General features: G+C 47.8%; 1 protein-coding gene across 8 annotated transcripts in view; it reads right to left on the reverse strand.

Annotated features, from left to right (window-relative positions):
* Whrn (whirlin) overlaps positions 1–17,643 on the reverse strand; it is a 149,176-nt gene that overhangs the window by 101,801 nt on the left and 29,732 nt on the right. For all 8 annotated transcript variants that reach the window (XR_012907420.1, XM_075944938.1, XM_075944937.1 and 5 more), the window contains exon 3: positions 255–380. Coding sequence is in view for 7 of the 8 variants with exons in the window: in XM_075944938.1 (XP_075801053.1) it covers positions 255–380 (126 nt within the window). In the remaining variant the exon portion in view is untranslated. The remainder of the gene's footprint in view (positions 1–254; positions 381–17,643) is intronic.

Consider the following 17,643-nt stretch of genomic DNA (forward strand, 5'->3'; position numbering starts at 1 on the left):
AGAATGGGCCCTGGGGTCAGGGCCATCAGGGGCATCAACAATGTTTACAAAACAGCAGCCTCAAAAGAGCTGGGCTGGCCGATTGCCTATGGCTGTGTAGGAGGCTGCCCTTCTGCTACTCAAAGCTGCACACTACAGACCCAGCAGCCAGCAGGGGCTCCCCAGCTAATCCAGTCCTCAGCTGGGCCACCACCTACTTTGACCTTTCCCACCCACATCCCCAACATGCAGCCCATGGCCCATTGTCCCCTCACCTTGAGCCCACTGATTTCTGCTTCCGAGCCCGGGTCCACGCCAGTGATGTAAATGCCAAGGCCATACTCAGCTCCACCTCGGATTGTGAGGCCCAGGGACCGGCCGTCCCCCAGCACCAGGTTCACCTATAAGGAGAGGGGTAGGCACATAAACCTGGAGGAAGCCAAGCGCTACGTGGGGAAGGGCGGCACACCACATAAACCTCCTAAGCCCTTAAAAACACAGGCTCCTAATCAACAAAGTAGTGCAAGGCAAGGCACTACCCCCGCAGGCCCCTTGGCACTAGCATCCCCACGTGCGTGATGATCAGGTGAGGCTGATGTACATAATCGGCACATCTTGGGGCTCCAGCCCAAGGGGGCTTCTTGGTCCAGGGCTCCGCCCACATACTTACTAGGGCTTCTTTTCAGCTTGGCTCCACTGCCATTTGAACCCAGTTGACCCAGAGGGACTCCCTAGGGAGCTTCCCACCTCTCAGGGGTCTCTAACACCACTTTTCTGCTAGGCCACACTGCTGCCTTCCACCCCATTTTGCACACTCGGGCACAGGAACCCAGGGCGTCCCCATGCCAATGTGGGGCTGTGGAGACGCCTAGACACAGCAACCCAGGACGTCCCCATGCCAATGTGGGGCTGTGGAGACGCCTAGACACAGCAACCCAGGGCGTCCCCACGCCAATGTGGGCTGTGGAGACGCCTAGACACAGCAACCCAGGACGTCCCCATGCCGATGTGGGGCTGTGGAGACGCCTAGACACAGCAACCCAGGGCATCCCCACGCCAATGTGGGCTGTGGAGACGCCTAGACACAGCAACCCAGGACGTCCCCACACCGATGTGGGGCTGTGGAGATGCCTGGACACAGCAACCCAGGGCGTCCCCACACTGATGTGGGCTGTAGAGATGCCTGGACATTACCCTGCTCAGGAGGGGACCACAATGAGGTGGAATGGGTCAGCAGGACTAGAGCAGAAGGAGGGAGTCGTGAGCCGCATGGCCACAGAGACTACAGGCCCAGACTGGGAACCAGAGAGTTGGGGGCCTTTTGGAGAAAGTTGTGTCTCTGAGGAGCTGGGAGGGTGAACACTTGGGTAGGGCTGTCAGTGCCAGAGGTAGGAAAACAAGCTTCGGAGTTGAGCCACAGGGACTCTTAGGGCAGGAGATAGAAGAACCTCAGGCATGCTTTGTCCTTGTGTTCAGACAATGGGGCCGAGTCCCCCTGACATTAAGTGACTTCCCTGTCCTGTCTTCTTTGGCACCTCTGCCTAAGTGGGTGCTGGATTAAATGAGGCACTGGAGTGAAGGCAAAGGCCCTTCCTGGTGGTTGGGGACAGAACACACTATAACTTTATGGGGAAAAGAGAAGGGGCTAGGACAGTTCAAACCTAGCCCAGAGAGATAAAATAGCTCCCATCAAGGAAGACTCCTGAAAACGAAGGGACCCAAGAAAGGGCAACACTAAACACCTATGGTAGAAAGCAGAGGACATGACCTTCAGGCAGCATGGAGGGGAAAGGTCACTACTAGCTGTCTTTTTTTTAATGATTTATTTTTATTTTTTGTGCACTGGTGTTTTGCCCACATGTATCTGTGTGAGGGTGTCAGGTCCCCTGGAACTGGAGTTACAGACATAGAATGCACCCATATGTGTCCTGGGAATTGAACCAGGTTCTCTGAAAGAGCGGCCAGTGCTCTTAACCACTGAACTATCTCTCCAGCCCCAACAATGAGCTGTCTTATCCTCCAAGGTAACTCGGCTAACAGTTACAGTGTGTTCTGTCCCCAACCACCAGGAAGGGCCTTTGCCTTCACTCCAGTGCCTCATTTAATCCAGCACCCACTTAGGCAGAGGTGCCAAAGAAGACGGGACAGGGAAGTCACTTAAAGTCACGGGGACTCGGCCCCATTGTCTGAACACGAGGAACAAGCAGGCATCTGCCTGCTTTACAAAGACCCAAGCACGGTGCCACATGAAGCTTTAGAAAGTATCACAGGGTAGGTCCAACAAATGTGGTCCACTGCTGACTGGTTCTGTTCGCATGTGGTAAAGCTCATGCAGGAAAAACCCGCCAACATCAGGCAAGTGTATCTGGCCAAGGTGGGTGCATTGGCTCTCTCTCTCCTGCTCTTTCCTTTACCCCTGAGCAGCACAGCGGGTTGGGGAAGGGCCCAGCTACGACCCTGTGAGTATTGTGGTCACTCAGGATAGCCTTCCTCAAGGTAGGAAGGGATGCATGAGGCCATAAGTCACGGAGGATCAGGAAAACAAACATCCTCTCCAGAACCTGTGGCTCTGCAGAATCCCAGTCTTGAGGGTCTGCCCCAGCACTCTGCTATCTGAGGCTTGTATGGACTTAAGTTAACCTAGGTCTGACGCCCACCCTGGTCCCTGGCCATACACAAGCTTGTATATGTGGGAGGTGACAGGTGCTGGCTCCAAAGCCAGACTATTGAATAACGGTCAGTAGGTGTGTGGTCCTGAATGAGCATCATCCCTGTGCCTGTTTCTTTGCCTAGAAGGGGGATGGGTAGAGCCGCACTGAGAGCTGTACGTGAACAGAAAATACTCAGACAGCACCGGCTGCTGCCATCTGCAGCAGGGCACCAGAAGGCAAGCCACTGGCTAAGCTTCTAGAAGGAGGAGCAACTCTTGGGAGGAGATGACTGTTGGCTGCCTCATGTCCTAGACAGACTGGTGGATAGGAATGGGCGCTGCCCTTTCATCCGGACATGAGCCTGGAGAACCATGCCTGCACAAGGTCTAAGCCAGGCATAGCCAGAGAAGGGTGTGGCAGGGTCTGTCCCTGGAGATACTCCTGACGGCACAGGGTAATAGAAAACGGAAAAGGGAGTGTGGGTTATATGAGCCTTCTGGGAAGGTACAGGAGATCCCCTGAAACAAGGGCTGGGGTGGCCATCACTGTCCTACCCACAGCCCCCCTCCGAGCTGCTCTCACTTTGGGGCTAGTGAAGCCTCCGCTGTGACAGCCATGCAGCACCCCTCCCTTGTCAGGCCTGTGTCCTCTCATCAGCACTGGTGTCCAGGCATTGTGCCACTGTGGAGCCAACAGTGCTGACCGTGAGTAGTGTGGACTGGGTAGGAGACTCCAGGGCTGTGCCAGCACCTACTGGCATCTCCCACTCAGGGATTAGAACCTTCCCATGGGGTCCATACTGCCAATACAACATTGCCTTTCCTCTGGCCCACACCCTCCTACTCCTCCTCTGAGGACACTGGTGACACTGGGTTGCCCAGAAAACTCAGGACAATTCCTTATTTCAAGATCCTCCACTGAGTCCACTCTGCAAAGTCCATCTGCTGCACAAGGTAGTATCCTATTATCCCGGGACCCTCTTAGCAGCAATCCTCTTTCCACAGACCCTGGCCTTTCTGGTATGGAAACTTAGGAGCAAAGCCCTGGGAAACACCCCTGCGAGCCTAGCGAACTGCAGGGAGGAAAGTGAGCCTTCCAGGGCACAACCTAGATACTGAGTCCCACGAGGACTCTGCGTGGCTGGAGTGTGGTGGGGACAGCAGAATGCTCGGTTAGCCTGCGACAACATGGGACAAACAAGAGACCAGGGGAGGTGACAGGCTCAGGCCACTGTTTATTTTTTTAAAAATATTTATTTATTATGTATACAGTATTCTGTCTGTGTGTATGTCTGCAGGCCAGAAGAGGGGGCCAGATCTCATTACAGATGGTTGTGAGCCACCATGTGGTTGCTGGGAGTTGAACTCAGGACCTTTGGAAGAGCAGGCAATGCTCTTAACCACTGAGCCATCTCCCCAGCCCTCAAGCCACTGTTTAGAATGGATGGAGAAAAGCCAGGTCAGTTTCTGGAGACTCCCATGAGATGAGATGATTCAGAGGTGAGCTTCAGACAGTGGTAAGGGCGAGGCCGGCTGCGGTCAGCAGGTAACTTCAGCCTCAAGACTATGTTCTGGCAGGACAAAACCAGTCCAGCTGTGCCCTCACGGCATAGGCACAGCAAAGGCCCTACCGTACTCCCTGGGCACCTGTATACAGACCTAGTCCCACCAGGCAAGCCCTTCCAGCTCCAAAACACAAGGATTGAGGATTCCACAGGCAGGGAACGGAAGTGCCAGTGAGACACAAGGGCAGCAACAGACACCTGAGGCAGCTCCCCACCCCCACGAGATGAAATAGGACACCCGCATCCCCTTGACACCCCTAACAAATCCTTTACATCAGAATAGAACTCAATTTTGATCATAGAAATAAAATAAAATTCTATCAACCCCAGGGCCATCTGCCATCATGCACTGGAAATCCAAGCAGTGTTTGACACGAACAGAACTCATGTATGGGGTAAAAACAATAGTGTTCCTGCCAAGCAGAAAGAACACCATTGCTGTGATGTATTCACTAGAACAGGAACAAATCATTGCCGGAGTCACGGGACTTGGCCCTTGTCACCGTGAAGGTGATGCTCAGGTTGCTATACGGTCCCTCCATTAGCATCACTCCTGTTTCTGGAGAGGGAAACTGAGGCTCAGTCCTCACTGGGTTCCACGATCCACACAGTCCTGAGTTCGGTCAGAGGGCTCACCCTCCGCTGCAGTCAGCTAGGGGCAAGCCTTATCACGTCTCTATCTTCCTGCTCTCTGCAGGCAGAATGGGAGTCATGCCAACTGCCTGGGGCATGTGCTGGCAGCCTAGCCAGCGGCCATACCATCACGTCCTGTGTTGAGTCCCAAGTCTATCAGAGAACAAGGGGAGTTCCCAGATGTCAGCACCCTTCCCTCTAGCAGCTCTGAAGCTCTTGCTTCCCCTGTCAGGGTACCTAGGTTCTAGAAAAGAGGCAGGATGATGGCGATCTGATGGCAAGTCTCAGAAAAATCATCCACTCTAAAAACAGAGAAGAGACAGAGAGAGCATTCTCAGGACACAGCTGTGTAGGAGCAATGGGTACAGGTTTGCAGTCATGAAGCAACAAGCCTGAGGTAAAAACCAACAGCAAGAGGAAGGGAATGCTCACCTCCAGGCTAAGCTCCCTAGCTGGCTACCTGGTCATGCTCAGTGGAGCAATAGCACCATTATGCACCCCGGAGTGTCTGTTATCTGCAGCCCAAAGCATCTCTAACACATTCCACCCTTCAGAACCGTGGTGACGAGTAGGACTCTCAGATCCTCCACCCCCTCTACCCTGGCAGCTTCTGGTCCCTCTGCTGCTCTGAGCTCGCCTCCTTAAAGACCAATCTTCAGGTTCTGCAGATGGTGAATGGTTTTCGCCTCCATCCTCTTTAACTACAAAAGACCCCATGGGAAACTTCTACCCACAGGATGGCAACACACACCTATTACCTCTTAAAGGGCCTTCTGCCCCCTCTAAAGCCACCCTGTTGTGTGCCAAGCCCTCCTTGGGCTAAACAACCCCCATATAATATGCCACACTCCACCTGCTCCAATACCTCTGCTGCAGACCCACACACTGGTGGGTCACCCTCCTGGACAATGGCCATCTTTGCTCTTCACAGTACCAGGGGCCCATCAGAGGTATTTGTTCAGTATTCTGGACGTCTGTCCTGGGCCTCTGACTGCTGGTGCTGTGCACTGAGCTTGTGTGCATGGCTATTACCAATGCAGGCTGGTGAGAAGGTCCCACGCCATGCACAAGGGCACTTGGGGGTGCACTCAGGTCTAAATGGCTTGTTCCAAGTCAGTGATGGAAAGTTCTGGAAGCAAGCTTCAACCCAGTGCTGCTGAACTTGAACCTGCTGCTTCTTTGAGACCAGGCTGGCCCTGCTTCTGTGTCTGTGAAGAGCCAGAGCTGCAGCAGGCTGTCACTGCTCATCCCAGAGGGACCGAGGCCAGCTCCGAGGTCAGAGTCAGGAGACACTGAACAGTAGAGACAAGCTGAAAGCAGAAATGAGGCCTACCTCAGCCAGTCACTCACACCTCAGCGCACTCAGCAATACTAACGACACCCTCTGCAAGAACTGTGTAGCTCTGGCCTTTGAGCCCAATGATGCCACAGCACCCTGGTGAAATCCTGAAGCTGTAGCTGGGTAAGCACCCAGCCAGCAGGCTGGTATTCATCAGTACAATGAGCGCTCTCAGATAAAGATGGAGACAGCATTACGACATGTGTCCTTGCAGAACCTGTCTCTGGGACAGCTATAAATGAGCCAGAACACAGGAACAGAGTCCTCAGCTCAGTCCACTCCCCAGGGGAGGTTCTGCAAGCCTCCTTGTAAGAGCCCCAGCAACACTCACCCTCCCTCCCACCCAGCTGCACCCATGCTCTGCCTTCTTCCTGTCCAGTGAACCCCACCCAGGTCAGGGCTACATCCTCTCACCCTGGTTATAGACATGGGGAGAGCGCGGTGAGCTAACTCTGCACAGACAGGGCCCTTCCTACAAGTTCGCTTCCAGTTCGCCTTGCCTACAACCAGCCACATCCTCACTAGCTGCAAGACTCTTCTCTTGTCCACAGCAGGTTTCTTCCCTTCCTTTAAAAAAGTGTGATCCTTTTCACTTCCAGGACCTTGCCAAGGGTCTCTGCAAACATGGAATCCACTCTTCTCATCTCCCCATGTCTGTGTCCTGCACAAAAGCCCCTCACCCACCTGCACTCCCAGCCTGCATCTCAGTACGTGGCTGACAACCAGGACCTGTCTCCTTCTTTCAGACGTCTATGCTTCCAACACCTGCTCCCTCTGCCCGAAGCTCCCTTCCTAGGCCAGCCCCACACTCTCTCTTCTGAATCCTGCCTCAATGCCTGTAGAGGAGAGGAGAGCACCCTGCCTTGTTCTTCTACCCACCTGAGGCAACGTGTCAGGACAAGTCCTTCTCTGCACCCAGGGTCCACCTCACACTGGGTGCTGGAGTGGGGACGACTGGAATGGAAAGCTTGGGAAGGGACAGGCTGGCCTTGCTTACACTCGCTGTGCCCCCGTTGTGACCTCCAGCGCTGTCATCATGCCGCTAAGGTGTCACATAAAGGCCCACGGTGAAGACAGATGAGGGAAAGGCACAGAAGAGACACCGGGTCCTTGTGTGCTGTGGGTAGAATAAAACAGCACAGCTGCTGTAGAAGATGGTACAGCAATTCCTTTCAGAAGGAAATAGAAACAGAGCCAGCTATGTGGCTCATAGCTGCAGTCCCAGTTGGAGAAGGTGAAAAGCCACAGCCAGCCTGGGTTACATGAGACCCCCATCCTTATAACCAAAACCAGGGGCTGGGGAGATGGCTTGGTTGCCAAGGCCTTTGCTGTGCAAGCATGAGGTCCTGAGTGTGGATACCCAGCACCCATGTAAAAATCTGGGTATGGTGGTGTGTGCCTGCAATTCTGCAGGGAGCTCGCTGGCCAGGGAGCCTAACACTGAGCTGGAACAGCGAGCTCCAGATGCAGGGAGCGGTACTGACTGAGGGGGCCATCCTGATGTAAACCTATGGCCTCCACAGGCACGCAAGGCTGGGGCTAGCAAGTGGGAGGGGTAGGAGAGGGCAGAGGAGGTAAATATAATCAAAATGCATCATGTACATGTATGTTTGAAAATGTCATAGAGAAACCCATTATCGTGTAGAGTTAATATGTGCCAATAAAATATCCTAAAAACATCAAAACCCAAGATGCTAGATGAAGTGGTGCACACCTATAATGCCAGCATTTAAAGGGTAAAGGCAGAGGGGCTGGAGGTGACTCAGCAATTGAGAGCCCTTGCTCACTTGCAGAGAACCTGGGTTTGGTTCCCAGCGCCCCACATGGTAGCTCACAATCATCCATAACTCCAATTCTAGAGAATCCAGTACTTTTTTCTGACCTCCACAGACATCAGGCATGCATGTGGTAATACACAAATACTCATATAAATTAAGAAAACATGCAATGATGGGAGAATGGGGGTTCAAGGACATCCTTGGCTACATAGCAATTTGAAGACCAGTCCGAATTACAAGGGACACTGTCTAAATCTAAAAGAAAACACAAAATTTAGACCCAGTATAACCACACAATCCAGCAGTGCCCAAAGATCTGAGAGTGGACACTCAAAGATGTATGTGTATGCCCTGATAGTGATGGCCGTGATCGCTGTAGAAGGACCAGAGATGTATGTGTATGCCGTGATCGCTGTAGAAGGACCAGAGATGTATGTGTATGCCGTGATCGCAGTAGAAGAACCAAAGATGTGTGTATGCCGTGATCACAGTGGAAGGACCAGAGATGTGTGTGTATGCCATGATCACAGTGGCGGTGCTCACAGTAGAAGGACCAGAGATATGTGCACGCCGTGGTCACATTGGCGGTGCTCACAGTAGAAGGACCCATCCCAGACGCCCACTGACAGAAAAGCAAGGGGCAGCTTCTCTTACATCCCACACTGAAGGTCTGTGTCCTCAAATCCTTGCTGAAACCTAGTCCCCATGCGGCAGTATCTGGAGGTGAGGCTTTGAAAGTGGGTGCCATGGAGACAGCCTTTAGCATTAGAATTATATGTCCATGAAAGAAGCTTTGAAACCATTCCTACTCCTCTGCCCTAGGGCACAGCAAGGTGGCATTCAAACCAGGAGACAGATCTTCACAGAAACACGTCTTGGCTAAGACATCTGGCCTCTGGAATAGGGAGGGCACATACCTGTGCCTTATGAGCCATGAAGGCCATGTAACAATGGCCCTAAATGACACAGGTCAGTCACAGTGGGCCAGCACTCCACTTTGGGAAGAAAGGAAATTCTGGCACATGCTACAAACATGGGCACATCATGTTGACACCACACACAGTGACACCTGGCAGTCACAGAAGGACAAACACAACTTCAGTCATCTAAGGTTCACAGAGTTTAGAGACAGAAAACAGAATGCTGGTCATGGGAGTCGGGTGGGTGCCGTTACATGACTTCACTGTGTAACATGGAAGGTGTGTGTGTGCACAGCAAGGGAGATGCACGCAGAGGATCCAGCCATGGTGGCGATCAGTTGGAAAAGCTCAGCAAACATGAAGTGCACTCTTGTTCCTCTATGATTTCTCAGATTCTCAAGACAGATGTTGAGTCTAGGGAGAGGGAGAGCGCCAGAATAAGAGCGAAACTGGCCTCCATGCACGACCCCAGGGTTAGCTGCTTTGATTGTTGATGGGACAAAATCTCTGGCAAAGCAACCTAAGGAAGGCAGGGTTTGTTTGGGGCTCATCATGGTGGGAAGACACGGCAGCAGGAGAGAGACGGAATGGCTGCTCACATGAGAGGAATCGGAGCCCAGTGTCTTTTTGTTTTTTTGTGTAGTCTGGGACCCCAGTCCATGGAATGGTATCTCTCACATTCAAGGTGAGAATTCCAAACTCAATTAGAGTAATCCAGACAGTCTCTCACAGACACGCCCGGAAGCTTGACTATGGACCGTCAAGATGACAACTGTCACAGACCCCAAAGGTAGAGGCCTAGAGATCTGCTGGCTTTGGCTGCATGTCCCTATTTAGGAGTGGCATGGGACTGGCAGGGTTCAGGAAGTATTTTCCATTCCTAGAGGGTAGGGGTTACCACGAGGGCTGCTTCATAAAGGCCACCAAAGATGCCAACAGCTCTTCTCTGGAGGTGGCTCCAACCAGATTCTGATTAGCTGTGGAACAAAGGCTGAGCTTCTATGATGCTTCCAGGCAAAGTCATGTTGCTGGCACTCACATAATTCCTGCCATGAACACCCTTGCTGCTCCAGGCACTGAGGACTGAGGACAGATCAGGGTTCAAACCAGAACCTTACTACCATCAGTTTCCCCAGGGATGTCACAGAGGAGGAATCCCTGGCCCACACAGATAATGCCCAAGGTCACACAGTTCAGAAGCAGCAGAAGTATCATTTGAATTGTTCCTGCTACACTGGACACACTTCAACTCCAGGACACATGCACTTGGCCACCTGTGAAGGACACCTGACTGTCATGGGGTTAGATCCTGCCTCCTGTGGTGTCTGCATTCTCCCTGCCTCTCAGATGCAGCTTTCATATTCTATAAGCTGCTCCACAATGCCCATGGTGGAAGGTACGGGACTTTACCTAATGTCCTCACCTCCATCCTCCTGTCCACTCAATACCTCAGTCATACTTTGGGAACTTTGCACGTGCTGTCCTGACTTCCTGGCACTTTCATGCTCCAAAATGGTACTTGGTGGCTCCTTTGTCAACTTCTAAGACAGGTCCACCCCTCCTGTTACTTCCTAGCCTTTCTGGGAACTTCATTTTCCTTCATGGGCTTTTACCCTGTCCATAGAATAAATAAATATGTCCTCTACATTGCAGCGTGTAGAAAACCTGGGCCAGAGGAGAGCCAACATTGGGGTGAGTTACTGACCCCGCGGTGCCAGCCCGGGACAGGGAACTCAGAAGTTCCTCAACCCCCTATCCTTCTTGGGCTCTCTGCAGGGCCTCTACTCCCTGCATACTGCCTCTTTCTTCATATCCCACCCAGCTTGCATCCAGAACCTTCCCCACTTCGGCCCCCCTGCCCTCTTCCGACACATAACATCACCCAGCCCAGCCTGTCTGGGCACTGGGTCCGAATCCTTGGGGCACCCAAGCGGGCGGGAGGTCCTTTGTTTCGATGGCCTGCCTGCACCAAGCAGGGTAGGCGCTTTGTTTGCGAGCTGCCCAACCAGCACGGAGACCTGATCTGGGTGCCAGGAGAGCCAGCATTGGGGAGAACCATCATTGGGCACGGAGATCTGATCTCGGCACCAGGAGAGCCATCACTTGGGAGAGCCATCACTGGGAAGGTACATCAGTAGGCAAGGAAACCTGATCCGGTAAAAGAAGATCCATAAGGGAGCATTTGGAAGAAGAGATGGGCAGATGCCAATGCAAGAATTCACCCAACAATCTGAAAAGCAACATGAAGACACCAAAAACCAGCGACCTCACAACGGGAGGGCATGAACACCTTAATCAAGAAGAAGTAGAAAAGACTGACTTCATGAAAGTGATTGACGCCCTTAAACAGCATGTAAAGAACGCCCTTATAGAAATGGATGAGAAATATAACAGAAAGTTTGAAGAATTGAATAAATCAGTGAATGATACCCTAGAAAACCAAGGAAAAACAATCAAACAGATAATGGAAACAGTTCAAGACTTGAAAACTGAAATGGAGGCAAAGAAGAAAACACAAACAGAGGGCCGGCTGGACACGGAAAATTTAAGTAAACAAACAGAGTCTACAGAAACAAGCATAAACAACAGAATACAAGAGTTAGAAGAAAGAATCTCATATTCTGAAGATACCATAGAGAAAATAAACACACTGATCAAAGGAAACAGCAAGTCCAACAAACTCTCAACACAAAACATTCAGGAAATCTGGGACACAATAAAGACCAAACCTAAGAATAATAGGAATAGATGAAGGAGAAGAAGTGCAGCTCAATGGTCCAGAAAATATATTTAATAAAATTATAGAAGAAAACTTTCCCAACCTAAAGAAAGATATACCTATGAAGGTTCAAGAAGCATACAGAACACCGAATAGGCTGGATCAAAAAAAAAAATCCCCTCGCCATATAATAATCAAAACACAAAGCATATAGAATAAGGAAAGAATTTTAAGAGCTACAAAGGAAAAAGGTAAACCTATCAGACTTACACCTGACTTCTCCATGGAAACCATGAAAGCCAGAAGGTCCTGGATAGATGTACTGCAGAAACTGAGAGACCATGGATGCAAGCCCAGACTACTATACCCAGCCAAGCTTTCGTTCACTATAAATGGAGAAAATAAAATTTTCCAGGATAAAAACAAATTTAAACAATACGCAGCCACAAATCCAGCCTTACAAAAAGTAATAGAAGGAAAATCACTGACCAAGGAGTCCAACAATGACCACAATAACTCAGACATCTAGAGACCCTTCACCAAAACAACTCAAAAAAGGGAAACACACAAACTCTACGACTAAAAAAGTGACCGGAGTTAACAACCACTGGTCATTAATATCACTTAATGTCAATGGACTCAATTCACCTATAAAAAGGCACAGGCTAAGAGATTGGAAAAGAAAACAGGATCCAACATTCTGCTGTTTACAAGAAACACACCTCAACCACAAAGACAGGTACCTACTCAGAGTAAAGGGCTGGGAAAAGGCTTATCAAGCAAATGGACCTAAGAAACAAGCAGGTGTGGCCATACTAATCTCTAACAAAGTTGACTTCAAACTTAAATCAATCAGAAGAGATGGAGAGGGGCATTTTATACTCATAACAGGAACAGTTCATCAGGATGAAGTCTCAATCCTGAACATCTATGCCCCTAATATAAAAGCAGCCCCGTACATAAAAGAAACATTGCTAAAACTCAAGGCAGCCATCAAAACACACACACTAATAGTAGGAGACTTCAACACTCCTCTCTCACCAATGGACAGGTCAATCAGACAGAAACCTAACAGAGAAATAAGAGAATTAATGGAGGTAATGAAGCAAATGGACTTAACAGACATCTATAGAACATTCCACCCAAATAGGAAAGAATATACCTTCTTCTCTGCAGCTCATGGAACCTTCTCGAAAATCGACCACATAGTCGGTAACAAAGCAAACATAAACAGTTACAAAAAAATATTAGTAACCACCTGCGTCTTATCAGATCACCATGGATTAAAGTTAGAATTCAACAACAATGCTACCCCCAGAAAGCCTACAAATTCATGGAAATTGAACAGTCAACTACTGAACCATACCTGCATTAAGGAAGAAATAAAGAAAGAAATTAAAGCCTTCCTGGAATTCAATGAAAATAAAGAAACAACATACTCAAACTTATGGGACACTATGAAATCAGTCCTAAGAGGAAAGTTCATAGCACTAAGTGCCCACTTAAAGAAAACAGAGAAAGCTCACACTGGAGACTTAACAGCCCACCTGAAAGCTCTAGAAAAAAAGAAGCAGACTCACATAGGAGGAGTAGAAGACTGGAAATAATCAAACTGAGGGCTGAAATCAACAAAATAGAAACACAGAAAACAATCCAAAGAATCAATGAAACAAAAAGCTGGTTCCTGGAGAAAATCAACAAGATTGACAAACCCCTATCCAAACTAATCAAATGGCAGAGAGAGAATTTGCAAATTAATAAGATCAGAAATGAAAAGGGGGACATAACCACAGACACAGAGGAAATTCAGAGAATCGTTAGATCTTACTACAAAAGCCTATATGCCACAAAACTGGAAAATGTAAAGGAAATGGACACTTTTTTAGATAAATACCATATACCAAAGTTAAACCCGGACCAGGTGAACAATCTAAATAGACCTGTTAGTCACGAAGAATTAGAAGCTGTTATCAAAAACCTCCCTACCAAAAAAAGCCCAGGACCAGATGGTTTCAATGCAGAATTCTACCAGAACTTCCAAGAATACCTAATACCTATACTCTTTAATGTATTTCACAATATTGAAACAGAAGAGGCATTGCCAAATTCCTTTTATGAAGCTACAGTTACTCTGATACCCAAACCACACAAAGACTCAACCAAGAAAGAGTATAGGCCAATCTTACTCATGAACATCAACGGAAAAATCCTCAACAAAATACTGGCAAACCGAATCCAAGAACACATTAGAAAAATTATCCATTATGATCAAGTATGCTTCATCCCAGAGATGCAGGGCTGGTTCAACATATGAAAATCTATCAATGTAATCCATCATATAAATAAACTGAAAAAAACCCATATGATCATTTCATTAGATGCTGAAAAAGCATTTGACAAAATTCAACATCCCTTTATGATAAAAGAATTGGAGAGATTAGGGATACAAGGGTCATACCTAAATATAATAAAAGCTATATACAGCAAGCCGACAGCTAACATCAAATTAAATGGAGAGAAACTCAAAGCCATCCCACTAAACTCAGGAATACGACAAGGCTGTCCACTCTCGCCATACCTCTTCAATACAGTGCTTGAAGTTCTAGCAATAGCAATAAGACAACATAAGGGGATCAAGGGGATTCGAATTGGAAAGAAAGAAGTGAAACTTTCATTATTTGCAGATGATATGATAGTGTACATAAGTGACCCCCAAAACTCTACCAAAGAACTTTTACATAAACACCTTTAGTAATGTGGCAGGATACAAGATCAACTCCAAAAAATCAGTCGCCCTCTTATACACAAAGGATATGGAAGCAGAGAGGGAAATCAGAGAAGCTTCACCTTTCACAATAACCACAAACAGCATAAAATATCTTGGGGTAAATCTAACCAAGGAAGTGAAAGATCTATTTGACAAGAACTTTAAGGCATTGAAGAAAGAAATTGAAGAGGATACCAAAAAATGGAAGGACCTCCCTTGCTCTTGGATTGGGAGGATCAACATAGTAAAAATGGCAATTCTACCAAAGGCAATTTATAGATTCAATGCAATCCCCATCAAGGTCCCATCAAAATTCTTCACAGATCTTGAGAGGACAATAATCAACTCTATATGGAAAAACAAAAAACCCAGGATAGCCAAAACAATCCTATACAATAAAGGATCTTCTGGAGGCATTAGCATCCCTGACTTCAATCTCTATTACAGAGCTACAGTGATGAAAACAGTGTGGTACTGGCATAAAAACAGAGAAGTCGACCAATGGAATCTTATAGAAGACCCGAATTTTAACCCACAAACCTATGAACACCTCATTTTCAATAAAGGAGCTAAAAGTATACAATGGAAGAAAGAAAGCATCTTCAACAAATGGTGCTGGCATAACTGGATGTCAACCTGTAGAAGAATGAAAATAGACCCATATCTATCACCATGCACAAAACTCAAGTCCAAATGGATTAAAGACCTCAATATCAGTCAGAACACACTGAACCTGATAGAAGAGAAAGTGGGGAGTACCCTACAACACATGGGCACAGGAGATCGCTTCCTATGTATAACCCCAGCAGCACAGACATTAAGGGCAACATTGAATAAATGGGACCTTCTAAAACTGAGAAGCTTCTGTAAAGTAAAGGACACTGTCACTAAGACAAAAAGGCAACCTACTGACTGAGAGAATATCTTCACCAACCCCGCAACAAACAAAGGTCTGATCTCCAAAATATATAGAGAACTCAGGAAACTAGACTTTAAAATGTAATTAACCCAATTAAAAAATGGGGCACTGAACTGAACAGAGAATTCTCAACAGAAGAAGTTCAAATGGCCAAAAGACACTTAAGGTTATGTTCAACCTCCTTAGCGATCAGGGAAATGCAAATCAAAACAACTTTGAGATATCATCTTACACCTGTCAGAATGGCTAAAATAAAAAACTCCAATGATAGCCTTTGCTGGAGAGGCTGTGGAGGAAGGGGTACCCTCATCCATTGCTGGTGGGAATGCAATCTTGTGCAACCACTTTGGAAATCAGTGTTTCGGTTTCTCACGAAATTCGGGATCAACCTACCCCTGGACCCAGCAATACCACTCCTGGGAATGTACCCAAGAGATGCCCTATCATATGGCAAGAGCATTTGTTCAACTATGTTCATAGCAGTATTATTTGTAATAGCCAGAACCTGGAAGCAACCTAGATGCCCTTCAATGGAAGAATGGATGAAGAAAGTGTGGAATATATACACATTAGAGTACTACGCTGCGGTAAAAAACAATGACTTCTCGAATTTTGCATGCAAATGGATGGAAATAGAAAACACTACACTGAGTGACGTAACCCAGACCCAAAAAGATGAACATGGGATGTACTCACTCATAATTGGTTTCTAGCCATAAATAAGGGTCACGGAGTCTACAATTGGTGAACCTAAAGAAGCTAAGTAAGAAGGTGAACCCAAGGAAAAACATATAGTTATCCTCTTGGCTAGGGGAAGTAGACAAAATTGCCGGGGAGAAAATTGGGATCTTGGGGGTGGGGTGGGATGGGGGTAAGGGGAGATGGGGAGAGAAAAGGGAGACGGGGAGGATGGTGGGAACTTGCTGAAAAAGGATGATTGGGATAAAGGAAGGTTGGATAGGGGAGCGCGGAACCACAATTCTTAGTTAAGGGAGCCACCTTTAGGGTTGGCAAGAGACTTGAACCTAGAGTGGCTCCCAGGAGCCCAAGGCGATGTCCCCAGTTAGTTCCTTGGGCAGCGGAGGATAGGGAACCTGAAATGACCCTATCCTATAGCAATACTGACGAATATCTTGCATATCACCATAGAACCTTCATCTGGTGATGGATGGAGATAGAGACAGAGACCCACACTGGAGCACTGGACTGTAGTAATAGGAGCGGCGGGGCTGCGTCCCCAACACCCCAGCCGCCTGCTCGGCTAGCTTATGCCCCGAAATAATTACACAGACACTGTATTCTTTTAATCACTGCTTGGCCCTTAGCTCTAGCCCTTACTGGCTAATTCTGATATCCCAATCAACCCATCTCTAACAATCTGTGAGCACCGGTCTTACCGGGAAGATTCTAGGTCGGAGCTTCATCACGTGTGTCTGCCCGGGAGCGGGGCATGGCGTCTCTCTGAGGCGTCTGCTCCTGAGAGAAGAGCTGTGGAGTCTGAGCTCACTTCCTCTTCCTCCCGGCATTCTGTTCTGTTTACTCCACCTACCTATGTCCTAACCAATAACATGGGCCAAGGCAGTTCTTTTATTAGCCAATGACCTTCCTCCATCATTTCCCCTTTTTCGGTTTAAACAAAAAAAAGGCTTTAACTTTAACATAGCAAAATTACATATAACAAAACAGTTATCAAATAAAAGTTACAATAATCTTTATCATAACTAAGGAAAACTATAACTATAACTAACTATTCTTAACTCCATCAAAGACTCCAGAAAGATACAATACTACATAAGCAAACAAGAAAAAAGCAACTTTTAAAACACTAGAAATGACAGAGACATCTCGCTGCCTGGACAGTCACCCAAAGTTCCTCTGTACCGTTGGGGCATCCATCTTCAGCCTTCAGGCCCATGGTATCCAGCAGACATTTCCACAAAGCAGGAAATTTCAAAGGCAGTCACTATCTGCTTGTCCTGAAGAATGTCTTGCAGACTCTTTCATGAATCAGGAACCCCGAAAGATCATCTCACCTTTAGGCAAGTTCAGCAGTCCTCTCTCTGCGGGTTCTTTGTGTCCAGTTTATGCAATAGTCCAGGCAAGCGCAGTTTCTTGCCCAAATGGCTAACCAACTCCATAAGGATCCTCTTCGATGCCCATCTTCTTCTTGAAGTAGATTGGTGCTGCCAGGAGCAGAGTGTCTCATTGTCATGAAAAGTCCTCAGTTATTAAAACATTAAATGTCCTATTCTATAATCTTTGAAAGACATGAAGAATGTCTATCTAAAATATATCTCTATATATCTAGAAAATCTAACTAAAATGACTACAAGCTTTACTATTATCGATGATTATCCATTAACAACCTATATTT

Source organism: Microtus pennsylvanicus, chromosome 13 (assembly GCF_037038515.1).
Source record: "Microtus pennsylvanicus isolate mMicPen1 chromosome 13, mMicPen1.hap1, whole genome shotgun sequence".
Lineage (NCBI taxonomy): Eukaryota > Metazoa > Chordata > Mammalia > Rodentia > Cricetidae > Microtus > Microtus pennsylvanicus.